This window comes from Natator depressus, chromosome 6 (genome assembly GCF_965152275.1).
Source record: "Natator depressus isolate rNatDep1 chromosome 6, rNatDep2.hap1, whole genome shotgun sequence".
In the NCBI taxonomy this organism is placed as follows: Eukaryota; Metazoa; Chordata; order Testudines; family Cheloniidae; genus Natator; species Natator depressus.
In genome coordinates, this window is record NC_134239.1 from 27,648,013 (window position 1) to 27,674,391 (window position 26,379).

The 26,379-nt window shown below is 45.5% G+C and overlaps 1 protein-coding gene across 1 annotated transcript in view; it reads right to left on the reverse strand.

The window, feature by feature from the left end:
- NAP1L4 (nucleosome assembly protein 1 like 4) overlaps positions 1–24,983 on the reverse strand; it is a 57,343-nt gene extending 32,360 nt beyond the window's left edge. Inside the window, exons 1-6 of the mRNA XM_074954861.1 lie at positions 24,861–24,983; positions 16,890–16,921; positions 13,203–13,264; positions 9,098–9,197; positions 3,094–3,235; positions 647–733 (exon numbers count right to left, since the gene is read on the reverse strand). Of these exons, the coding sequence (XP_074810962.1) occupies positions 647–733; positions 3,094–3,235; positions 9,098–9,197; positions 13,203–13,264; positions 16,890–16,903 (405 nt within the window). The 5' untranslated portion in view covers positions 16,904–16,921; positions 24,861–24,983. The remainder of the gene's footprint in view (positions 1–646; positions 734–3,093; positions 3,236–9,097; positions 9,198–13,202; positions 13,265–16,889; positions 16,922–24,860) is intronic.
- Between the last annotated feature and the right edge of the window lie 1,396 nt (positions 24,984–26,379).

Below are 26,379 nucleotides of genomic sequence, written 5' to 3' on the forward strand. Positions count from 1 at the left end.
AGGTTTCTATCCATCAGAGTAGTGTCCAATTTCAAGCCTGATCTTACTGATGGCCAGTTTATATCCATTTGTTCTTGTGCCAACACTGGCCCTTAATTTAAACAACAGGAAGGGAGAGGAGTTAAGTCTTAAGTATTTTTGCTTACATGAAAAATTAAAAGCAAACTGGATTATGATTTTAGAACACTGAATAAAGTTTGGATTTGTCTATGTAAACATTTAGTTCACAGCAAGCTAGAGTGAGAATCTACGCCACACTAGCCTTCCATGGACTAACTATCTGTGTGGACCCTGCTGACACACATTAACAGTTTGATAATACGCTTTAACCTTGTCCTCTTTGAAAAAGGGAGGATATCAAAGAGCATTAACAAACTGTTAATACATGTCAGCAGGGTCCACAGACAGTCTATGGCGGGCTCGAACGGGGCAGATTAAATTCACAGCCCAACTTGCCATGAACTAATTGTTCATGTAGACAAGTCCTATATGTCATTGTGTTCAGTCCAGGCATGTGCTTATTACAAGAGTTCTATATGAAATCTAGATTTCAGAGAGATTAGATTTAAGATAGTATTTTTCAGGCTATATAAACAAAATTAGTACTTTATCAAATTTTCAAACTAAATCATTAGTTTCTACTCACAGCTAGTTTTTCTTCCTCCTCATTTTCACTGTGCCACTCTGACTCTGCATCTGTAGGTTCAGCCTCACCAATGACAAAGTCCCTTCTCTGCACAAAAGAATTATACATTTAAGGGAGAAAATATTAAAGCAATAATTAGCGGTTACTCTGAACAATTCCCTGGGCTGCTATAAAAGCCTGGGCAAAATTACTGCCTCTGGCAAAATACAAAATTAATTCTCTCATAACGACTCCCAGCTTGCAAAACAATCCTCAAAAAAATCAAGGAAAACAATTGACTCACTACTAGGATAGATAAGTATCCCCAATTATTAGGGTAAGAGCATGAAGGTAACAGACAACTTATTAGGGTGGTTACCACATGTATTAACAGTAAGTTACAACATAAATGAACAAAACAGAACTAGATTTACTTATGTTTAAAGTGAAAGTCACAATTGTCTGTTTTGTACTTACTACAATTTCAATTAGGTATCACTGAATGTCAGCAAAAATAACTTTAGCTCACGTACTTTGGCTATAAAAAAGGTTCCATCAAATACAGTCTCATTGTTCCTACTCTTGCATAGCAGATGGAGTATGTCTGCAAATAAACCACAATAGCAGTGCAGCTGTGCTGCTATAGCATTTCAGGGAAGATACTACCTATGCTGACAGCAAGGCTTCCCCCATCGAGTTAGCACGGTCTACAATGGGGGTTAGGTTGGTTTAACTGCATAGCTCAGAGGTGTTGAGTTTTCATACCCCTAGGTCAGTATAACTGTCGCTTCGTTTCCTAGTATAAACCAGGCATTAGTTTCACTTTTGCTAGAGATCCTTACACACAACAGGGGAGCAGAAAAAGTTTCATACAGAAGAGCCAAATCCTCAGCCACAGCAGAGGATCACAGCACTGGAGAGGAAAGATGGAGACTGCAAAGATGGTATGAAGTTCACTTTTTCACTGGATCTGTACCAGACAAGTCCTCAACTTAACTTTGGAGCAGCCTAATGGCTGAAGTTACACAGGCTGCCAACACCACCAAGAGGCTGAAAATGCAGCCAGAGACCAGAAGTGTTTAGTAAAAGCACCAGCCACATTCACTTGGCCAAAAGCAAACAGAGCTAGTGCAAAACCAGTATACTAGCTCTACGTCACCAGAAGATTCCCCAACGCTAGTATGAGCCTCCTTGGGCCAGATTCTGCCAATGCTCCAGAGTAGGGAAGCTGTGCTCCGTCTGAGAATCTGTCCCACTATCAAAAACTGGAGTGTTTTTTATATTGTCAATGTCAGGAAATTCACGGTCATGGGTATCAATTTTAGGAGTTCGCAGCAGGCCACAAATACACTTCACATTTAAGAGAAGTTCAATTACAATCCTAACGATTATACAGAAAAATGCATTAGCTATGCAAAGAAAAAGACACGAACAGACAGAGGATGAAATTGTCTCCAAAAAGAGTTCATTATTTATATCTAACATCAAACATTTTTACCCAAAGCTAAAACTGAGGTAAGAACCAACAGCTGACATTAACAGGCAGTCTGTTGTACTAAAGAATGTTCTCCACCAATTAAAGGAATTCTTCTGTCAAAGAGACGAATCTCTGTCTACTTTGTGTAGAGGTCTACATTTAAGAAAAATGTACACCCCCCTCCACCTCCTGAAAGGTTTTTGCTATTTTCTCATTATTGAATGTAAACCAAAGAAAGTGTGACTTATGAATATGGTCATAGCATCAGTTTGGTTTGTCTGTTTTGGTTTTTGAAACAATTTTTAAAGCGAGGAGGCTGGGATCTAGAAAAGTTGCTAAAATGTACTAACCCAAGAGCCCAAGTATAGGATATGTTATATACACTATATACCTTCTTTTACACCCAGTAACAAGTTCAGGAATCTGACAGGGATTTTCCAGGTATTGCCTTGTTTTGTTAGCCCGTTTCATTCCTTTATGAGGTTGTTTGTTTTTTAACATATAGTCAACTAGTCTGCATGTCAGACCTTGCAGGAGAAGACCTAACTGGCTGACTGGTGCTGGAGTAGCGATATCAAAAACATGCTTTAGATATGCGATTGCATCTGCTATAGAAACCTGAAAATGGACAAATTGTCTACAAGTCTTCAAGTTTTTAATACAATCAGAGGAGTAGAAAAGAGTGCTTTACACAGCTCTCCAGCAGTTCTCTTCAGAGGTACTAAAGGAGTAATTAACTCCAGCCTTTATCACTGGAAGTACAGTTTTTACAATATGGAACACCTGATAGGATGAGAAAAGAACAAGGGCTAGAGTTCTAGATTGGTAATCCAAGCTTCGCTTTAAGGCAGCTGGACGGGGGGGGGGGGGGGGGGGGAAAGACAGGGAAAGGAGAGATAATTTGTTTCTATTTTACTCTTCTCTATTTACCCCCAAACAAAGGAAATGAGAGAAAACAGCAATTTTGAAAAGATCTTTATAGTATTCCTACCTTATCGAAGAGGGGTTGATAGAGGGCTGCATATTTTCTCTCTAAATCATGAACTTCTTCATAAAATTTAGCTTCTATATGGGCACACTTCACCTGGAGTTGTTTCAAGGCATCAATTCTTCTTTTTACGGCTTTTGGTAACCTAGAAATAAACAGCTCTGTAAGTCTAGAAGGTTAGCTTCTTCACATCTAATATTCATTGTACATTAAACCTTCCTATGACTAAAGAGTATAACTATAATATCAGGATAGTTTAGTCATACCCCCCCCCCCATACACGTTCCTTTTTTAATAGGCATTTAAAAGCTTTATAAGAATCTTTTCTTATCCATGTTGTCCTTGATACTATTATCTTCCATCCCCTAGACCATCAACCTCCCCAATATTTCAGAAGGCAGAAAGTAACTTTTTTTACATCTAAGTTTGTGCAATTACAACGACCCTTCTATGGAAAAGTATGTATTTTGTAGAGAAAAGCATGTATTCATGGGCTGTACCCTGAAATACACCTCTACCCCGATAATAACGCAGTCCAATATAATGTGAATTCAGATACAACACAGTAAAGCAACGCTCTGGGGGGCGGGGCTGCGTGCTCCGGTGGATCAGCGCATCAGTGTGTTAAGAGTGTTGGGCCAGGGCCGAGGGATGGATAATGGGGCCATGGGGGAGAATGGGAACAGGGGTCGATTCAGACGTGCAGAGACAGCGTGGCGGGGCTGCAGCAGGGCTCGGCCAGGCTGCAGTGACCCGGGGGGTGGCTCATGGCTGGAAGTTCATACCCCAGCCCGGGTGCCTGCAGCCAGAGGGAGCAGATCTGTGCTGCAGCCCAGGCCCCAACTCCGCGCCCTGGCCAGGGGGTGCTGCGCGCTCCGCTGGGCTGGGCGGTTTTGCCGCCGCTTCGCTCAGCTCCTGCCTCCCTCATGCGCCCCCACCCGAGACCCTCTGCCCCTACTAACAAAAATGGTTTAGTTTGCAAGTTTACAAACATTTTTATCCTAAAGGAATAAAAATATATATCTTTCCTTGTAAAATTTCAAAGCACATTATTCCTTGTACACTCTAATCCCTCTACTCTGACATAACGTGGTTTCACCTAGAACGTGGTAAGATTTTTTGGCTCCCGAGGACTGCGTTATATCGGGATAGAAGTTTATATAAATATATACATTGACAAAACAAAGGCCAAATTCCCAGATACGAACCAAACCTCCAAAAGCTTCCCTGAACAGATTAGCCTGTTCTCACACAGAAAGAAAAGTTCCAGAAGTGTTGAACCCTTCACTTTATATCCTAGTACTGACCCTAGAGAACTCAGATCTAAAAACCAAGCATAACCCAGTGAGAAGACAGAGGATGATAGAAGCAATCTGGGCCCTAGTCTACACTACGAGTTTAGGTCGAATTTAGCAGCATTATTTCGATTTAACCCTGCACCCGTCCACATGACGAAGCCATTTACTTAGACTTAAAGGGCTCTTAAAATTGATTTCTGTACTCCTCCCCCAACGAGGGGATTAGCACCGAAATTGACCTTGCCGTTTCGAATCTGGGGTAGTGTGGTTGCAATTTGACGGTATTGGCCTCTGGGAGCTATCCCAGAGTGCTCCATTGTGACTGCTCTGGACAGTGCTCTCAACTCAGATGCACTGGCCAGATAGACATGAAAAGGCCTGCGAACTTTTGAATCTCATTTCCTGTTTGGCCAGCGTGGCAAGCTGCAGGTGAGTGCAGATCTCATCAGCAGAGGTGACCATGATGGAGTCCCAGAATCGCAAAAGGGCTCCACCATGGACCAAACGGGAGGTACGGGATCTGATGGCTGCATGGGGAGACTAATCTGTGCTATCAGAACTCCGTTCCAAAAGACAAAATGCCCAAACATTTGAAAAAAATCTCCAAGGGCATGAAGGACAGAGGCCATAACAGGGACCCGCAGCAGTGCAGCGTGAAACTTAAGGAGCTCAGACAAGCCTACCAAAAAACCAGAGAGGCTAACGGCCGCTTGGGGTCAGAGCCCCAGACATGCCGCTTCTACGATGAGCTCCATGCCATTCTAGGGGGTGCAGCCACCAGTACCCCACCCGTGTGCTTTGACTCCGTCAATGGATCATCACACAACAGGGACGCGCATTTTGGGGACGAAGAAGGTGATGAGGAGGTTGAAGATAGCGCACAGCAAGCAAGCGGAGAAACCGTTTTCCCTGAGAGCCAAGAATTGTTTTACCCTGGACCTTGAGCCAGTACCCCCCCGAACCTACCCAAGGCAGGCTCCCGGACCCGCCACGCAGAGAAGGGACCTCTGGTGAGTGTACCTTTGTAAATATAACACACGGTTTAAAAGCAAGCGTGTTTAATGATTAATTTGCAGCCAGTACAGCTATTGGAAAAGTCTGTTAACATGTGTGGGGATGGAGTGGAAATCCTCCAGGGACATCTCCATAAAGCTCTCCTGGAGGTACTCCAAAAGCCTTTTCAAAAGGTTTCTTGGGAGGGCAGCCTTATTCCGCCCTCCATGCTAGGACACTTTACCACGCCAGGGCAGTAGCACGTAGTCTGGAGTCATTGCATAACAAAGAATGGCAGCGTATGGTCCTGGTGTTTGCTGGCATTCAAGCAACATCCGTTCTTTATCTCTGTGTTATCCTCAGGAGAGGGCTATCACTCATGGTCACCTGGTTGAAATACGGGAATTTTATTAAGGGGACATTCAGAGGTGGGGGGAGGGGTGAAGCAATCATCCCAGAGAATTGGGGGGGGGGGGGGGTTAAGTTGGTTTGTGCTGCACTTTAACCTGAAAACCACAGCCCCTCCTTTTAAACTGCCAACCCATTTTAAATGGCCAACCCAACAGCTGTTTGGTATGGGAAATGAGGGCACTGCTGTTTGAAACCATTTCCAAGTTATGAAGGTTAAAGAAGCCGAAAGACTGACTTACCATGGCTGCCTGCAAGCCGAATTCTGTTGCTCGCTGGCCCTGCGTGTGTGATCTCCCACACCAAACCGGCAGACCCTCAATATAAGAGGCAAAATGCGACCTTGTACCGAAGGCACATGTGCTATGTAATGTTAACAGCAAGGTTCAGCCTGAAAGAGTCTACCCATTGTTCTCTAAAATGTGTCTTTAACTACTACTACTCCTCTCCCTCTCCCTCCCCCCAGCAGCTGCAAATGTTTCAACGCTAACACTATCATCTCCTTCCCAGAGACTAGCGAAGATTAGAAGGCGGGAAAAAAAAACACTGGTGAGGAAATATTCTCTGAGCTCATGCAGTCCTCCCACACTGAAAGAGCCCAGCAGAATGCATGGAGGCAGACAATGTTAGAGTCCAGGAAAGCACAATGTGAACGCGAGGACAGGTGGCGGACTGAAGATGATAGGTGGCATCAGCTTGTTGACAGAAAGCAGGAGTCAACGCTGAGGCTACTGGAGGATCAAATGGATATGCTCCGGCATATGGTTGAGGTGCAGGAAAGGCAGCATGAGCACAGACCCCCGCTACAGCCTGTGTAACCAACTGCCCTCCTCCCCAGGTTCCATGGCCTCCTCACCCAGAAGCCCAAGAACGTGACCTCCTGTACTCTAACCGCTCTGGTGTCTGGCTGTGTGTAATCAGCGGCCACGCGATTTGCCTCAACCTCCCACCTTGCCATAAACGTCTCCCCCTTACTCTCACAGATATTGTGGAGCACACAGCAAGCAGTAATAACAATGGGAATATTGGCTTCGCTGAGGTCTGAGTCAGTAAACTACGCCATCGCACTTTTAAACGTCCAAATGCACATTCTACCACCATTCTGCACTTGCTCAGCCTATAGCTGAACAGCTCCTGACTACTGTCCAGGCTGCCTGTGTATGGCTTCATGTGTATGGCATTAAGGGGCAGGCTGGGTCCCCAAGGATAACGATAACCATTGGGGTTGTTGAAATGCCTATTTTCTGGTCTGGGAAGAAAGTCCCTTGCTGCAGCTGTTGAAACAGACCAGAGTTCCTGAAGATGCGAGCGTCATGTACCTTTCCCAGCCATCCCACGTTGATGTTGGTGAAACATCCCTTGTGATCCACCAGTGCTTGCAGTACCACTGAAAAGTACCCCTTTCGGTTTATGTACTTGCTGCCTTGGTGCTCCGGTGCCAAGATAGGGATATGGGTTCCATCTATTGCCCCACCACAGTTAGGGAATCCCATTGCAGCAAAGCCATCCACTATGACCTTCACATTTCCCAGTCACTACCCTTGGTAGCAGCAGCCCAGTGATTGTGCTGGCTACTTGAATCACAGCAGCCCCCACTCCAAATTGATTCCTGACTGACCGGTAGCTGTCTGGCATTGCAAGCTTCCACAGGGCTATCGCCACTCACTTGTGAACTCTGAGGGCTGCTCTCATCTTGGTATTCTGGCGCTTCAGGGCAGGGGAAAGCCAGTCAAAGTTCCATGAAAGTGCCCTTATGCATGTGAAAGTTTCGCAGCCATTGGGAATAGTTCCAGACCTGCAACACTGTGCAGTCCCACCAGTCTGTGCTTGTTTCCTGGGCCCAGAATCAGCATTCCATGGCATGAACCTGCCCCATTATCACCACGATGTCCACATTGCTGGGGCCCATACTTTGAGAGAAGTCTGTGTCCATGTCCTCATTGCTCTCCTCACTGCGCTGCCATCGCCTATTCGCCTGCTTTTGCAGATTCTGGTTCTACATACACTGCTGGATAATGCGCGTGGTGTTTAGAACAGTCATAACTGCTGTGGTGATCTGAGCGGGCTCCATGTTTGCCGTCTGCAGGAGAGCAGAGTCGCAGCGGAAGCAACAGGTGGATGACCATGCTGACAGCAATATGGTGCCCACACGGAAAAAGGCACAAAACAATTGTTGGCTGTTGCTTTCACGGAGGGAGGGGGGAGCAAGGGGTAAGCTGGCAGCAGATGGTGCAGTACGACTGCTGGCTGTCATTGTCTCCTGGGTGCTCGTGGTGCTGCTGGCTGGGAGAGCAGCCTGAGGCAGAATGGCCCCCTCAAGGATTGAACTCACAACCCTGGGTTTAGCAGGCCAGTGCTCAAACCACTGAGCTACCCCTATGCAAATATTCCAGGCAGGATTGAATCTCCATTAGATAAAACTTAAAGAGAATGACCTGAGTCACTCCCATGTCTGCCCTGGCGTCCGGACAGACCTCACCGAGGCCGGCCAAGAGCACCCAGGAGACGACGAGGACGGCTACCAGTCGTAATGCACCATCTGCTGCCACAAGGCAATGAGCTGCTGCTGTGTAGCAATGCAGTCCCGCATCTGCCAGCACCCAGGAGACGTATGGTGATGGTGAGAACTCATGGTATGCCGTGGTATGGTGTCTGCACAGGTAACCCAGGAAAAGAGGCGCAAAACGATTGTCTGCCGTTGCTTTCATGGAGGGGGGCGAGGGGGCCTGACGACATGTACCCAGAGCCACCCGTGACAATGTTTTTTGCCCCATCAGGCATTGGGATCTCAACCCAGAATTCCAATGGGCGGTGGAGACTGCGGGAACTGTGGGATAGCTACCCACAGTGCAACGTTCTGGAAGTCAGCACTAGCCTCAGTACTGTGTATGCACTCCGCCGACTTAATGGTCTTAAGTGGGGACACACACAATAGACTGTATAAAATCGATTTCTAAAAAACCGACTTCTATAAATTAGACCTAATTTCGTAGTGTAGACATAGCCTCAGAGAAGTGATCTAAAACCCAGTTAAGGGGAATTGAAGTTTGACATAAAAAAAGCCAAGTCAAGTTAAGAAACTAAACACTAAAGTGAACTACTCTCCTATCAGGATGCAATCTTAAGTTAGTAGTTTGTGGAACTGATCTAGGACAATTTGTGTCATCCTCTCTAGGATGGTGGCCATTGCACCATCTATTAAAGCAGCAACACTCCTTACTCTGCCATTTCTATTTTTCTGACTAAATAGTAAATCTGGTCTGTTATTTTTTTAGTCTTGCTGAAAGTCTGATATGCATTGTACTCACGTTTCAATATAGCTTGAAGGAGTGTGAGAGGAATTGTCAAGTCGCTCCTGCAGTGCTGCCAAGACTTGTGGATTTTGCATGACTTGATCTGCTAGCTTTTCTATGAAAATAAAAACATTCTTAATACATTTGGATTGATTTGGTGCTATATTAAATATTTTGGTAGCACCATTAAGCAATATTATTGAACCTCTGGATCATAACTATAATCTCTGCTGTGCTGAACTGTCAACAGCAGTAAAATTGGTTCAGACTCAAACCAGAAAGAGAAGTGATATTGATGGGCAGGCGAATGCATATGGAGAATCCCAGAATCATAGAAATGTAGCACAGAAGGGACGTTGAGAAGTCATCAAGTCTAGTCCCCTGTGCTATGGCAGGACCAAGTAAACCTACACCATCCCTGACAGGTGTTTGTATAACCTGTTTTTAGAAACGTCCAATTATGGGAATTGCACAACCTCCCTTTGGAGTCTATTGCAGAGCTTATCTATCCTTACACATACAACATTTTTCCTAATTTAAATCTCGCTTCCTGCAGATTATGCCAATTACTTTTTATTCTACCTTCGGTAAACATGGAGGAAAACTGATCATTGTCCTCTTTATAACAGCCCTTAATATATTTGAAGACTTATCAGTCTTTTCTAAAGCCTAAAATATGCCCAAGGTTCTACCCACCGCCAAATCTGTCTCTCATACATCAGGTTTTCTAAGCCTTTTAGATTTCCTGTGGCTCTCCTCCACGCTCTGTACACTTTGTCCATATCTTTCCTAAGATCTGGCATCCAGAACTGGGCACAGTACTCCAGATAAGGCCTCACCAGTGCCAAGTAGAGTGGATAATTACCTCCAATGTCTTATGCACTACACTCCTGTTAGCATACCCTAGAATGATATTAGTCTTTTTCACAGCTGCATCACATACTTGATTTTCATTCAATTTGTGATCCACTATAACTCCCAGATTCTTTTCAGCAGTACCACCACTTTATTCCCCATTTTGTATTTGTGCATTTGAATTTTTCTTCTTCCTAAGTGAAGTACTCTGTACTTCTACTTATTGAATTTCATCTTGGGGAATTCAGACCTTTTCTCCCATTTGTCAAGGTCATTTTGAATTCTAATCATGTGCTCCAAAGTGCTTGCAACCCCTCCTAGCTTGATGTAATCTGCAAATTTTATAAGCACGCTCTCCACTCCATTATTTAAGTCATTAATGAAAATATTGACCAGCTCCAGATCCAGGACTGACCCCTTTGGGACCCCACTAGATATGCCACCCCAGTTTGACAGCGAACTATTGATAACTAATCTTTGAGTACGTTCTATCCACCAGTTGCACACCCACCTTATAGTTATTTCATGTAGACCACATTTCCTTAGTTTGCATATGAGAATGACTTGAGGATGCCAACTGCATCTTTTCCAGTTGAGAAGCATGGCCAACCTTTGCAATGAAGGTTCAGGGCGTGGAGGATTCATAATGTTCTCTGAATAGCATCTGGAACTTGCAAGTTTTCTACCCTCCATTTAAGCCTGGCTAAAGAGCTTGAGCCAGTCTTAAAAAGGAGGTGGGAGTGGGAAGAGAACAGAAAACTGCTGTGTTATATTTTTGGCTAGGCTGCAAACTAACTGGGGCTGTCCTTGAAAAACTGTCAAAAGCTTTGAGTAATGCAGAATGTAGCAGCCCAGCTTTGAGCATGGCAAGGTCCTATGAGCACTGTACTGGCCATTGTTCATTTCCAAATACGATTCAAGATTCTGGTTACAATTTACCAAACTCCTCAGATAGTGTGGGAGCCAATTACCTGAAAGATCCTGTTTTCCCATGTCCCACTGTGGGAGTTCAGATCTATTGCATTGCTCCCAAAGTTAAACTCTCCATGGGAGGAAGCAAGGTACTCTTAGCAGAAAAATCTATGCTTTTTAACTCTCTCCCTTTAGTGGCCTGCTCAAATTTAATAAGCTTCACACACAATTTAAGACTTCCAAAGCCTTGGAAAGATTTTTGATTCAATTTAATAGTAGGGATTGGTAGCCTGATATGAAGCATGTGGTTTCCACTGCTGGCCTTTAAGCATAAAAGCTGCTTTTTTAAAATATACTTTTGAAAGCATTTAGGTGCTTGGTGCTGGCCCAAATGTATTTCTAAATTTACCAAAAACACCTATGAAAGAAATTTAAGGTTGCAAAGCACCCAGATTATGCAATGCCAGTATTAAGGTTGCCCGTGCAACAATTTTTCTCCCTCCTTGTAACAACCTTTTACGTACTTGAAAAGGTATATCTCCAGTCGGTCTTCTCTTCTTCCGGACCAAACAGACCCAATCCCTCCCCCGCCCCCCCCCCCCCAAATCTTCCATCATAGGTCATGTTTTCTAGACCTTTCATCATTTTTGTTGCTCTTCTCTGGACTTTCTCCAATTTGTCCCCATCTTTCCTGAAGTGTGGCGCCCAGAACTGGACACGATACTCCAGGTGAGGCCTAATCAGTGCGGAATAGAGCGGAAGATTACTTCTCATGTCTTGCTTACAACACTCCTGCTAATAAATCCCAGAATCATGGTGGGGTTTTTTTTGGCAACAGTGTTACACTATTGACTCATATTTAGCTTATGGTCCACTATAACCCCCAGGTCCCTTTCTGCAGTACTTTTTCGTAGGCAGTCATTTCCCCATTTTGTGTGTGCATAACTGATTGTTCCTTCCTAAATGGAGTACTTCGCATTTGTCCTTATCGAATTTCATCCTATTTTCTTCAGACCATTCCTCCAGATTATTTTGAATTTTAATCCTATCCTCCAAAGCACTTGAAACCCCTTCTAGCTTGGTATCATCTGCAAACTTTATCAGTGTGCTCTCTATGCCATTATCTAAATCACTGATGAAGATATTAGCAAAGCCAGAGCCAGAACAGATCCCTGTAGGACCCAGCTCGTAATGCCCTTCCAGCATGACTGTGAACCACTGATAACTACTCTCTGGGAATGGTTTTCCAACCAGTTTTGCACCCACCTTATCGTAGATCCATCTAGGTTGCATTTCCCTAGATTGTTTATGAGAAGGTCATGTGAGACAGTATCAAAAAACTTTACTAAAGTCAAGATATACCCTGTCAAAGAAAGCTACCAGGCTGGTTTGACACAATTTGTTCTTGACATTTCCATGCCGACATTTTATCATCACCTTATCTTCTGGATGTTTGCAAATTGATTGCTTAATTATTTGCTCCATTAGCTTTCTGGGTACAGAAGTTAAGGTGACTGGTCTGTAATTCCCTGGGTTGTCCTTATTTCCATTTTTATAGATGGGCACTATATTTGCTCTTTTCCAGTCTTCTGGAATCTCCCCCGTGTTCCATGACTTTTCAAAGATAATCGCTAATGGCTCAGATATCGCCTCAGTCAGCTCCTTGAGTATTCTAGGATGCATTTCATCAGGCCCTGGTGACTTGAAGACATCTAACTTGTTGAAGTGATTTTTAACTTGTTCTTTCCCTATTTTAGCCTCTGATCCCAACTCATTTTCACTGGCATTCACTATGTTATATGTCCAACCACCACCAACCTTCTTGGTGAAAACCGAAACAAAGAAGTCATTAAGCACCTCTGCCATTTCCACATTTTCTGTTATTGTTTTCCCCCTCCCCCCATTGAGTAACAGGCCTACACGGTTCTTGGTCTTCCTCTTGCTTCTAATGTATTTGTAGATGTGATGTATACAAAAGACTGTCCATTTTAAAATGTTCATAACTTTAAAGATATGCAACTAATGATCTTCAAACTTTGAAGAAACTTGCCAGAGCTTTACAAGCCCAGTCTGAAGTTTCTATTTTGTCGTCATTTTATTTAGTTGCAAAATGTTCTCAAAGATAAGGGTTTTCACATTTGAACAAAATTGGATCAACTGATTTGGTCAAAACTTAGAAATGGCCTCTCAGCCTTAACTACGGGTCACTATCAGAGCCTTAAATATACACATGCATATGCAATTTTGGATGTAAACACTTTGTTGTATAGAAAATGATTTCAGTGTACAAGAGAAACAGGAGGCTTACCACTACTAGTGTAACCTTATACAGTTACTTACTATTCACACTTACCTTTTTTATCACTTGCATGTTTAGCAGCTTCCACAGAATCTGAGGTAGCATCTTCTGCTTTACTAAAGAAGCCAAAGTTAGATTTACACACCAAAAGGTAACACCAGCTCAATATTTGTTACTACATCTAATTATGAAATTACTAAAAGTATTTTATATTACATATAAAGGAATGCTGTTTTTAAAGTATGATGCACAGCAAAAGTTTAAAATATGTAGACCCCATTAAAAGACATCTGTTGTCATCAGTACCTTGTGCTCAGATGGCTGAGACCTGGATATCAGAGTTTGGATATCAAGCTAATTGTTTTCTCTCATAAAAGAAGCTGAGGGAGCTGTAGAGTCAGCACCTAACTCCTTGTGTGGAAGGTTCTCACATGAACTGTGTGATACTGGAGCTGCATGCATCCTCCCTTGGCCAGGAGGATGTTGCAATACAAGGCACTTGAGAGCGCAAGGCTTATTTGATTTTCATCTAAAAGTGGGGAGAACTCCAAACTCTTTAAATGGTGAGGGAAGGAGAAACAGAGGTAAAACTGATCATTCAAAGCCTCTCTGTACAGGAGAATCTAAAACAGAACACCTAGAAAGTCCTGTGAGAAGAAGAATTTCAGAAAAGCACATTTGGGGATTTATTAAAATTTGGATAACCTGAAATTCAGGGACAATCAAGGTTTACGTTTATAAAGAAAAAAAAAATACGAACCCTTTAAAACCAAGTTCTGGGAGATGTGCTGGCTATAAAAGCTTCCCCAGCAACATAATTTAGACTTGAAGGCGCAGAGAGGTCGACTGGCCTGTGTCAGTGGTTCCTTAACTTTAACAGTGTGAACCATATCTTATTAGAAGGTAATCTTGTGAACCATCTCCACTGCCGTTTGCGCTCACGTAGACTACTTCCTCACTCATTCACAACCACATAACAACCCTGTTGCAGCTACAGCAACTACTTACACAGAAAAGTGACACAGGGAAACGGAAGTATTTTAGCCATCTTTTACTCAATTTAGCTGCTGTAGACAAAAAGGGACCAGCACCATATAGCTGGTCAGCAAGTGCTCCCCATGCCACTGGTGGTTCACAGACCAGTCTGGGAATCCACTGAACAAATCATCTCTAAATTCAAATGCAAGAAAATGTATTTTTTACCATTTTCATAGGCTCTTGTTTATTAACTAGACTGTAAATTCTTCAGGGCAGTGTGTTCATATGCTTGTAATGCACAATATGTAAGGCCCTACTTGAATTGCAGGATGATCATCAAAAAAATTGTGGCCGAGTTGCAGACAACCCCATGGGAAATTTCGAAAAATAATGGTCCATATTATTTGTGGTCCATTACTTTTCCACTGTTGGCCACCTGGTGCTCCTCCCACTGTTAAAACTGTTTTGGAAGTCTAATATCGCGGATTCCGCAATATTGCAAGTTAAGTAGGGCCTTGATACACTAGCAGCTATGAAACTTAGAAAGTAAAAAAAAATACATGCCAGATGCAGTGTTTTATATTATTTCCCTACTCATATGTACTGAATATATTTCTAATTAAATAATGAAAGAAGACACTGACTACCACAGTTAGAGAAATCTGAGAATCAGATTTGCCCTAAAGATGGAAAAAAAAAAAGAGAGCTGTTAGGGCAAGTTAGTTAAAGCTGAACCTTTGCTATCAATATGTAAATTTTGTTTCAGAGACCAGTGTATTTTTACTAAAAACTCTAGTTCACAAACTTAGTTTTAGAACATTACATTTTGGTGGAAGCAAAGTCCTTCATGTGTAGGAATAATGTTATGTGCATCATGTCCAGCTATCTACAAGATCAAGATTATGATATGTTCTTTCCCCTCAGGAATTTAAAATATAAGCAACATCTTATTAGTACAAAACGGAGTAATTACACAGGGGACTCACTCCCAACTGAGGCAAGAGCAATATTGGGACTCTACAAAAGCATACAATCAGAAGAATTAAATACAGCACAGGGCCTCAAAGCTCAGATTATTTCCCTATACCTGTAAAACCTCGGATCAAGAGGGATTTTTTCTGAATCGCAGTAAAAGCAGTTACTTTTAACAAATTAGAAAAAAGTTGCAATTTCAGGTTGTCTTAAAAAAAAATCCTATCTTACCAGCAAACTGAAAAAAGTACTTGTACCACTTAAACTACTATGTTGATAAAATCACTTCCTTGTTTCTAAATGTCCATCTAAAGTTTAAGATAATTGTAATATACTTTATTCAGAGTCTAGACAATTACTCCTGGGGGAATTCTGCGCCATGGCACATGCACAGAATCGATGTCCCCTGCAGATTTCTTTGCTTCCCTGCAGAAAAATGACTTTCTGATGGGGGAAACAAACGGAAGCCACAAGAGCGGTCATGCAGCCCTCCCCAGCAGTATGTTTCGGGTGCCCAGAGCAGCTGGCAGAGAGGTAAATCACTGTGGGGCAGGGGGCGGGACTGGGGAAGACCTGGTGGGTGGCTCCTTCCCTGTGCTGGGCTCAGCTGCTATTCCCGGCTGGGCTGGGGAGGAGGGCACTTCCTCTTCCCCTGCACAGCATCTGGGGTTGGATCAGACCCACCCGCAGATTTCTCCCCTGGCTGTAGGAAGCTCTGCAAACTCCCCTGCTTCCTGCACCCATCGTTCCTCAGCTGCAGGGAGTGAGATCCCTGTACAGGGAGCTGCTTCCCCTATCCACCCAACCCCCGTGCAGCCAGGCCCCTTCATATCCAGACCCTCCTGCTGAGCCTCACCCCACCCCCCGGCAGTCAGAACCCTCCGATCAGCCCCACTTCCCCTGCGCTACCCCGAGCCCCCCACACCCAGATTCCCACCCCACTGAGCCCCAACTAGCTGCACCTGGATCCCCCACTGGAGCCCCACTCCCTCCCAGCCTCTGGACCCTCCACTGAGCCTCACACACCCTGACCCCCCTGCCAAGCTCTATTCCCCCCCGCAACCCAGACCCCCCCGTTGAACTCAAACCACCTTCACTTCGACCCCCCACTACAGAGTCCCATTACTGTTGCACCCAGAACCCTCCAACAAGCTCCTGTGCACCCAGATCCTCCACCAGGTCACCCGCACCCAGATTGCTCCACACAGAACCCTCTCAACCCACACCTGGATTCCCCCACACTAGGATCCTGCCTTGCTGAGCCTGCCTGCCCACACCTGGCATGGAGGGCCAGGACCCTGGGCTGTTTCTATAGGGCTGGCCCTGTCCTTGCACTGTGCCATGGTTGGGTTCAGCCTCACCGCTGAGCCCGTGTCCCAAGGGAGGATGGGGGGTGGAGGCTGCACAGTGATCTCCCACCTCTGTGCAGCCAGTGGCCTGTGCTCCCCAATGCCATGCTGGAGCCTCCACATTTATTTGACAAATAAAATTGGCAGATTTTTAAAATGTTGTGCGCAGAATTTTTAGGTGCAGAATGCCCTCAGAAGTAGACGATACTAAGAACAGAGTGATTTTACACATGACCATTTGGGCAACATTCTTCGCTTCCCATGCACCAATTCATTTTCCTTTTTTGTGGGAGAAAGCATTAATGTTCTGGCTAACCCTCTCTATTTTTGATTTGCCAAGTTTCATGAAAGAATCACATACTAAGATACTGGTGAGCTCTGAAGATAGGTAAGTAGCAAATCATTTCTGTTTAGAACAGATATTGAGAGCATTCTGACTTACCTGTTATCTGCCATCTGTATGCTTGTATCCACCTACAAAATAAAATATAAAATGTTTAGGAGACAAAATACTGTTCTTATATAAAATTATCAAAATCTGATTAAAACCTGAAGATGCTGGCAATAATAGCTGCAGGATCTGCTAAGGAACAGTCAATATACCAACAGCCATCAGCAGGATCTTATGTACTGTACATCTTTCACCGGACTACTCACACCAAGCATCACATCTGAATGTAAGTTTATGAGCAGCTGTTCTATGATGTGAACTCATGGAATATTTGTTTTTAAACAGTTAAATAGCTCTTTACATCCCTTAAAAGTTCAAGTATTTCAGCCTGTAATCTGTTCCTCTGGCATCATAAAACCTGGACTATATACTAAAAACAAAAGTGTTGAAACCTAGGTTATGTATCAGTAAGATAGTTCTATTTGGTAAACCTCCTATATAGGTTCCCCGCTCCTTTTCTAAAAAAAAAAAATGTATTTTTTCCTCTTATGTTACCCAGTACTTAGTCATCTCATTCACCTCCTGTCCCAAACAGGAGTACACATATATATTCTTAAATACAAACCTGACAAAGGGCAGTACAACTAAAGAGCTGAAATACTCCTGACTCAGAAGTTTTAATGATCAAGGTTTCCCTTTTTCCACTTCCTAGTCTTTTCCTCCCATACTCTTTCCTAACTTGAGGAGAGAAAGCATGCAGTATTCCAGCATTTCCTTCTATCTCTTGCCCCACACTAAACCTCATACCTGGCCCTAAACACCAGTTTATAATCTTATTCTGTCTCTGACCCAATGACTATTTGCATATTCATCCCAAGTGGAATAGCTTCAAAAGGAGCTATTTAGGGAGCCCTACATAAGAATATCCCACAGCTCAGCGATTAGAGCACTCTCCTGAGAGGTAGGAGTCCCTTGTTCATACCCTCTCCCTTCATGAGGCCAGAAGGTGGGGGGGGGGGGGGACTGAACCCAGGTCTCCCACATTCCAGGTATGTGTTCTAACCAATGGGCTAGAAGTTAAGGTGGGCACCACCCCCCTCTTCCTCCTTCAGCAGACCGATTTTGAATGAAACCTGATGTGGTATGCAGCCTCTGAGGACACCTACCTGATCAAGCTCCGCATGGGAGCTAGGCGGGAGAATGCCTATCTTCCCCTGGTTCGTGCACTGATCTGGGGTTTAGGTTCAAGAAACCTAAAGTGAGGCAGCAATGCGTGTGTCCAGAAGCAGAAACTTCTGCACCTAGAGAATGTTTACCCTGAAAACTCAAGACACCAAGTCTAGGCCCCTACAGAAGTCAGTTGGAGTTGTGTGTATCACAGTAGAGCCTACAGTTGTTACTTAGGAGCCAAAGGCTGGGATATAGGTGCCCAAGTACCTTTGTGGATTGGGGCCTAAGGCCCAGTTTGACTGTTGCCATGTGTCAAGCAAGCTCTGAGGAAGGCTAATCTCCTACATGGTAGGTATAAATTAACATCAAGACAACAACCCCTGCTGCAATATTCTAGTATCAAGCACTTACATATCTCCTAGAAATTCAAGGTGTCAGAATTTAGAAATTTAGGGCATTCACAGAGTCCAAGGCCAGAAGGAAACATTGTTACCAGCTAGTCTGATCTCCAATATAACAGGCCACAGAACTTCCAAAAAAATTTCTGCAGCATATTTTTTAGAAAAAACTTTCAATCATGATTTAATAATTATTTGTGATGGAGAACCCACCACTTCCCTTGGTAAATTGTTCTAATGATTAGTTATTCTCACTGCTAAAAATGTATGCCTTATTTCCAGTCTGACTTGGTCTAGTTTCAAATTCCAGCCATAGCATTGCATTATACCTTTCTCTGCTCCCAGGGGTTCTCAAACTTAATTGCACCGCAACCCTCTTCTGACGACAAAAATTACTACATGACCCCAGGAAGAGGGACCAAAGCCTGAGCTTGCCTGAGCCGTACCACCCAGGGCGGGGGAGGGAGGTGTCCAAAGCCAAAGGGCTTCAGCCTCAGGTGGGGGGGCCTGTAACCTGAACCCTCTGCCCATGGCTGAAGCCCTCGGGCTTCAGTCCCGGGCCCCAGTAAGTCTAACGCCAGCCCTGCCAACCCCATTAAAACGGTGTTGTGACCCACTACGGGGTCCCAACCCACAGTTTGAGAACCGCTATGCTAGACTGAAGAGTCCATCATTAAATACTTTTCTGTTTAGATACTCACAGACTACAATCAAGTCACCCCTTAACCTTGTCTTTGTTAAGCTAAATAGACAGACTCAAGAGCTCAGTCACTATAAGGTGTGATTTCTAATCCTTTAACCATTCTCATGGCTCTTCTCTGAACTCTCTCCAGTTTATCAACCTCCTTCTTGAATTTCAAGCACCAGAGCTGGACACAATATTCCAGCAGCAGTTGTACCAGTGCTAAACAGATGTAAAATAACCTCTTTATTCCTATTCGAAATTCCCATGTCTATGCCTCCAAACACTGCAGGAGGTCATGTTAAGCTAATTATCTACCAAAACCCCCAAATCTTTTTCAGAGTCACTGCTTCCCAGGATAGAGCATTCCATCCTGTCAATATATATGTCTAGGAACAAAGAATATAGGCTATACTGACATTTAGCCATATTAAACAGACTTCGTTTGCTTGAGCACAGCTTCTGAAACAATCCAGATGGCTCCGTATCAGTGACCTTTCCTCTTCATTATTTACCACTCCCCCAGTGTGTGTGTTATCTGCACACTTCATCAGTGATTTTATGTTTTCTTCCAGGTCATTAATAAAAAAAGAGTTAAATAGTGTACGGCAAAGTACAGATTCCTGCAGGACCCAATAGAAACATATCCATTTCATGATATTTCCCATTTATAATTATATTTTGAGACCTATTAGTTAGCCATCTCCAAATTCATTTAACATGTGTATGTTAATTTTATATCATTCTAATTTTTAAGTCAAAGTGTCATGGGGTCCTAAGTCTAAGTATATTAGATCAACACTATTATCTTTATCAACCAAACTTGTAATCTCATTAGAAAAAGATATCAAGTGAGTTTGATAGAATCTATTTTCCATAAATCCATGTTGATTTGCATTAATTACATTACCCTCATCTAATTCTTCATTAACTGAGTTTTATATCAGCTGCTCCATTATCTTCCCAGGGATCAATGTTAGCCTTGATTACAGGCCAGTCAGCCTATGTTTTAGTCATGGTATTTTTAGTAAAAGTCATGGACAAGTCACGGGCAGTAAACAAAAATTCATGGCCCATGACCTGTCCATGACTTTTGCTATATACCTCTAACTAAAACTTGCACGGCGGGGGGGGGGGGGGGGGGAGAGAGACAGTCTGGGGGCGCTGGCCCAGGACCCCACTGGTGCTGGAGGTGGTTAGCGGGGGCTTCCTACCCGGCTCCAGGTGCTGCAGCTCCTACGCGGCAGATGGGCCATGGGGCTCCACACACTGCTCCTGCCACAAGCACTAGCTGCGCAGCTCCCATTGGCCGGGAACCGCACCACCTCAACCCTCTGCCCCTCCCACACACCCAAACTGCTGTGCTTCTGAGCCAGCACCGGCTGCTGCAGAAGTCATGGAGGTCACAGAAAGTCACGGAATCCATGACTTATGTGACAGACTCGCTGCCCTTCCTATAATTACCCAGGTCACCCTGTTTATCCTATTTAAAATCAGGCACAACATTAGCTTTATTCTAGGTCTTCTGGAACTTCCCCAGTGTTTCAAAACTTATTGAAGGCGGACTTTCAAACAGAGCTCTTCCAGTTAGAGAAAACTTGAGAAGCACAGAAATCAAAAAAATAGTACAACTTTTAAAAAAGCTCTTCCTACAAAGATCACAGAATTGCCTGTGATTGTCTTAGGTGTTGAAGGGACAAATATTAAAAGAATGTTCTGGAAGAGTTAAGTATGATAGAATCAGGTGTTTTCAAATGCAAGTCAGACAACCAATCAGAGTGCATTTCAATGAGAAATTAAGTGATATCATGGAGTCTCCATGTTTACTGTCATAATTATTTCCATGATAAGCAAGCTCAGTTTACAGTTTTGTAACAGTTGCCACTCAAATATTGGAACTTAGAATCAAGAGAGTTATTTCTTGGGCATCACCACCAATAAGCTTTGCAGGACAAGTTACGGTCATTAGTGACAGAATATTAAAAACAAAGAAGAACAAAACAAAAAACCCCCACCTCACTAGTCCTAGGAAACATGCTGCAATTAAAGTCTGCCTGGTCCAAACCAGACACAATACAGGTTAGTTGAAGCAGCATAGGAATGGAAATGATTGGGGGGTAGGGGAGGGTCTCATCCCATGTAGGGCCCAAAAACAAAAGTCAGCCACAGAAGGGAGGGCTTGTTCACCCCTAATGGGCACAGCTTTGAAAAAGGTCCTGCAAGCTTAACGTCAGGAGGCACCATCCCACAAGAGGGAATGCATTTTGAAAAAGAAAGCTTTCATTTTGTTTAAAAAAAGTTTTCTAGTTCTTACAGTTGCATGTAAACCAATGCACAGAGGAAGAAGCTGAGCCTTCTGCACTGGGAAGAGTGGTAAAATGAGGCCCAGTCAGGACCAGACCACCCCTCCACTCAGTTAGCCCCTGGATCCAGAATTGTGCAGGGGAGAATCCTCCCACTCTGGGTGCACTAGGACCCAGGTGGTGCCTCCCATCTCCCACCTCATCATGGGGGTTGTATAAGAGTCAGCCCAGAGACTCCAGCCAGTAGGGGAAGAAGCAGCCAAAAAGCCAAAGCATACCTTTGGACCTTTGCACATGCTCTAATAAATTTGTTAGTCTCTAAGGTGCCACAAGTACTCCTTTTCTTTTTACGGATACAGACTAACACAGCTGCTACTCAGAGAACTTTCTGTAGTTCTGACTGGACTTGCTTCACCCCTGAGTTCATTGGCTGTTTATTCTAACCCTCCTAACCCCCCCCCCCCCATTCTCAGTCTTCACCTAAACCTCAATCCACACCTATAATTTCTTACCCCTTTACTCCCCTGCCCTGCCCCCTCTCCTCCCTTCCCTGTTATTTCCATTTAGATTATCCCTTCCTAAGCAAACACACACCCTCAAAAAAGGAAACAAACAGCATAACCACCATGTCTAATGCCATCACTCTACTTGTTTTATACCCACATGTGCACGCAGGTCTTGTTGAATTAGACTGTAAGCATTTTTGTAAACAGGTACTATCTATTGTTTCTACAGCACCTAGCTCAATAAGCCCCCAGTCTTGGTTGGCCCTTAGGCATCAGAGCCACCCCTAGGGGACAGCAAATTGGGGCAACCGCTCCAGGTCCCACGCTTTGCGGGGCCCCACGGGCTGGCACCACCTCCCCCAAAAACAAAAAACACATCACAGACCATGAAATCTGGTCTTGTGTGCTTTTAGCCTATACTATACCAATCTCATGGGGGAGACTAGAGTGTCTCAAACTGAGAGAGGGTCCTGACCCAAAAAGGAGTTGCAGGGGGGTCACAAGGTTATTTTAAAGGGGATCATGGTACAGCTGCCCTTACTTCTGTGCTGCCTACAGAGCTGAGCAGCTGGAGAGTGGTGGCTGTTCAATATCTTCATAAATGGTCTGGAGGATGGTGTGGATTGCACTCTCAGCAAATTTGCGGATGATACTAAACTGGGAGGAGTGGTAGATACGCTGGAGGGTAGGGATAGGATACAGAGGGACCTAGACAAATTGGAGGATTGGGCCAAAAGAAACCTGATGAGGTTCAATAAGGATAAGTGCAGGGTCCTGCACTTAGGATGGAAGAACCCAATGCACAGCTACAGACTAGGGACCGAATGGCTAGGCAGCAGTTCTCGTCCACTGTAACCCCTAGGTCCTTTTCCGCAGAAGCTGGATATGAGTCAGCAGTGTGCCCTTGTTGCCAAGAAGGCCAATGGCATTTTGGGATGTATAAGTAGGGGCATAGCCAGCAGATCGAGGGACGTGATCATTCCCCTCTATTCGACATTGGTGGGGCCTCATCTGGAGTACTGTGTCCAGTTTTGGGCCCCACACTAGAAGAAGGATGTGGAGAAATTGGAGAGAGTCCAGCGAAGGGCAACAAAAATGATTAGGGGTCTGGAACACATGACTTATGAGGAGAGGCTGAGGGAACTGGGATTGTTTAGTCTGCAGAAGAGAAGAATGAGGGGGGATTTGATAGCTGCTTTCAACTACCTGAGAGGTGGTTCCAGAGAGGATGGTTCTAGACTATTCTCAGTGGTAGAAGAGGACAGGACAAGGAGTAATGGTCTCAAGTTGCAGTGGGGGAGGTTTAGGTTGGATATTAGGAAAAACTTTTTTACTAGGAGGGTGGTGAAACACTGGAATGCATTACCTAGGGAGGTGGTAGAATCTCCTTCCTTGGAAGTTTTTAAGGTCAGGCTTGACAAAGCCCTGGCTGGGATGATTTGATTGGGGATTGGTCCTGCTTTGAGCAGGGGGTTGGACTAGATGACCTCCTGAGGTCCCTTCCAACCCTGATATTCTATGATTCTATGGCTGTGGGCTAGCAGTGCCCTGCCAGCAGCAATGCAGAAGTAAGGATGGCAATGCCATACCCATGCCACCCTTACTTCTGTGCTACTACCTTCAGAGCTGAGCGGCTGGACAGTGGCGGCTGCTGACTGAGGGCCCAGCCCTGCAGACAGCAGTGCAGAAATAAGGATGGCAATACCATACCATGCCATGCCCTCCTTACTTCTACTCTGCTGCTGGTGGCAGCTCTGCCTTCAGAGTTGGGCTCCCGGCCAGTAGCCGCCCAGCAGCCGCCCAGCTCTGAAGGCAGTGCCACCACCTGAAGCAGTGCAGAAGTAAGGGTAGCAGTACCACAACCCCTGCTACAATAACCTTGTCACAGCCTCCCCCTGCAACTTTTTGGGTCAGGACCCCTACAATTACATTATCATGAAATTTCAGATTTAAATAACTGAAATCATAAAATATAGAATTTTTAAAATAGTAAGAGCGTGAAATTGACCAAAATGGACTGTGAATTTGGTAGGGCCCAACTCATGGATAAGCCAAACCACAGAGAAAAGTTACAACTTCTGTGTTAGATGTTTTATACATAACTCTGTAGGCAGCAACCAAGTATCAACTTTATATTCCAACTGGGGAAACTTAAGAGGAATAAAAACAGGGACAGGACAGAAATTCCTTAAGCTGGTTCACATGACCTCTTCTTTGCCCATATTTAAACTCCTTTTAAAGGCCTACTCTTGCCACACAGCAGGCAATAAGTCAAGGTGACTTGTATAATTTAGCTGTTTTCTCCTTCTCCTAGTGTCTCTATACTTTGCCTCTGCCCTTCTGCTGTGAACGTCTCAAAGAGCAACGCCCAGCCCGCCTGAGGCTATTCAATGCGGCTAGCAACTGAGTAGGGTAATCAGACTCTTCCGCACTCGCTCAGCATGCCTGGGGAGAGGCAGCAGCGCGCACAGGGGGAAGGGGCGTAGAAAAAGCGGACCCCCTGTCCAGGGCACGCGGAGAAGAGACGGGGTGGCAGGGGGGGAACAGAGCAGTGGGTAAGGACCGCCCCCAGGCCCCGGCCTCCCCGCAAGGGAGCAGAGCGGAAGCACGCGGGGCCGGGGAGCCTCACCCCAGGCCTACCGATCACTCAGGCGCCCCCCACATCCGCCCCGCGAAGCCGAACTTTCCCGGCACAGCGAAAGAAGCTCCGCGCAGCGATGCCCACTCTGAGTTAGGCCCGCCCCGCTCCAGTGGGGAGCCCCGGGCCTCCCACGCCACTCCCGGAGCCCCACCCCAGGCTAGGGAGGCCGCTTCCGCCCGCCCCAACCGCGAACAGGGAGGGCGGGCGGGCCTCGCTCCCAGACAGGGGGCCTCCCACGGCTAACGCTCCCCTCAGCTTCCCTCCCAGCTACGGCTGGGAAAGGACAAGGCGCTCGGCCCGGCCCGGCCCCACCGACCCTCACCTGCCCGGGCCTCGCGTCTCCTCACGGCCCCACCAGCGGCGCTCAAGCTCCTCTCAGGCAGACTCTCTCTCTCGGGCTGCGCCGCCGTCAAGAAGGCCGCTTCCCATTGGGCGACACTCAGGCAACCCGCACAGTAAAGCCCACCTCGATTGGCCCGCAAGGAGCTACAGCCACGGCTCTACACGCGGGCCATGTTGACTATCCGGCGCAGGAGCGCTTAGCCAATCAAGGCGCGAGGGCAGCTCGGTGTGGGCGGGAGAAAGGGGCAGGGAGGGGCGCGCGCTCGCGGTTCCGCGCGCGTCCGGGTCATAAGGGGCGGGGTCATGGGCTCAGCTGGAGCTGAGAATGTGCGGCCGGCGGCGGGGAGCCCGGTCGCGCCTGGGTATTGAAAGGGGCAGACGCGAGGAAATGGTGGGGCGCTGCGCGCGGAAGTGGTTGCCAGTTGCAGCTCAGTTGTGGGTGTTCGTCTTGAAAGCTCAGACCCCCCCTGCGAGGAGCTGTGGCTCGCCCCGAGGGCATTTCTGTCCCCAGTGATTGCATCCCTGAGGGGCCAGGCAAACCCGCGTGACATAAGGCCCCACGTGCGTTGTTTTTAGCGCCCTCAGTGTTTGTGGCCTGACTCTGCGTCTTCAGTGGCTGGAGTCCAGGGGCCACGATGTCTGACTCTCCTGTGAGCAAGCGCTTGCCTGGCCCCCGTGGCTTGTCTGTGCTAGGTGTGGGGCGCTCCCCCGTCCGCTTCCCAGCGTTAACTATATGCAGCATAAAGAAAAGGAGGATTTGTGGCACCTTAGAGACTAACCAATTTATTTGAGCATGAGCTTTCGTGAGCTACAGCTCACTTCATCGGATGCATGCAGTGGAAACTGCAGAGGACATTATATACACAGAGACCATGAAACAATACCTCCTCCCACCCCACTCTCCTGCTGGTAATAGCTTATCTAAAGTGATCATCAAGTTGGGCCATTTCCACCACAAATCCAGGTTTTCTCACCCTCCGCCCCTCCCCCACACAAACTCACTCTCCTGCTGGTAATAGCCCATCCAAAGTGACCACTCACTTCACAATGTGCATGATAATCAAGGTGGGCCATTTCCAGCACAAATCCAGGTTTTCTCACCCCCCACCCCCATACACACACAAACTCACTCTCCTGCTGGCAATAGCTCATCCAAATTGACCACTCTCCTTACAATGTGCATGATAATCAAGGTGGGCCATTTCCAGCATAAATCCAAGTTTAACCAGAACGTCTGAGGGGCGGGGAGGTAAGGAAAAAACAAGGGGAAATAGGCTACCTTGCATAATGACTTAGCCACTCCCAGTCTCTATTTAAGCCTAAATTAATAGTATCCAATTTGCAAATGAATTCCAATTCAGCAGTTTCTCGCTGGAGTCTGGATTTGAAGTTTTTTTGCTGTAAGATAGCGACCTTCATGTCTGTGATTGCGTGACCAGAGAGATTGAAGTGTTCTCCAACTGGTTTATGAATGTTATAATTCTTGATATCTGATTTGT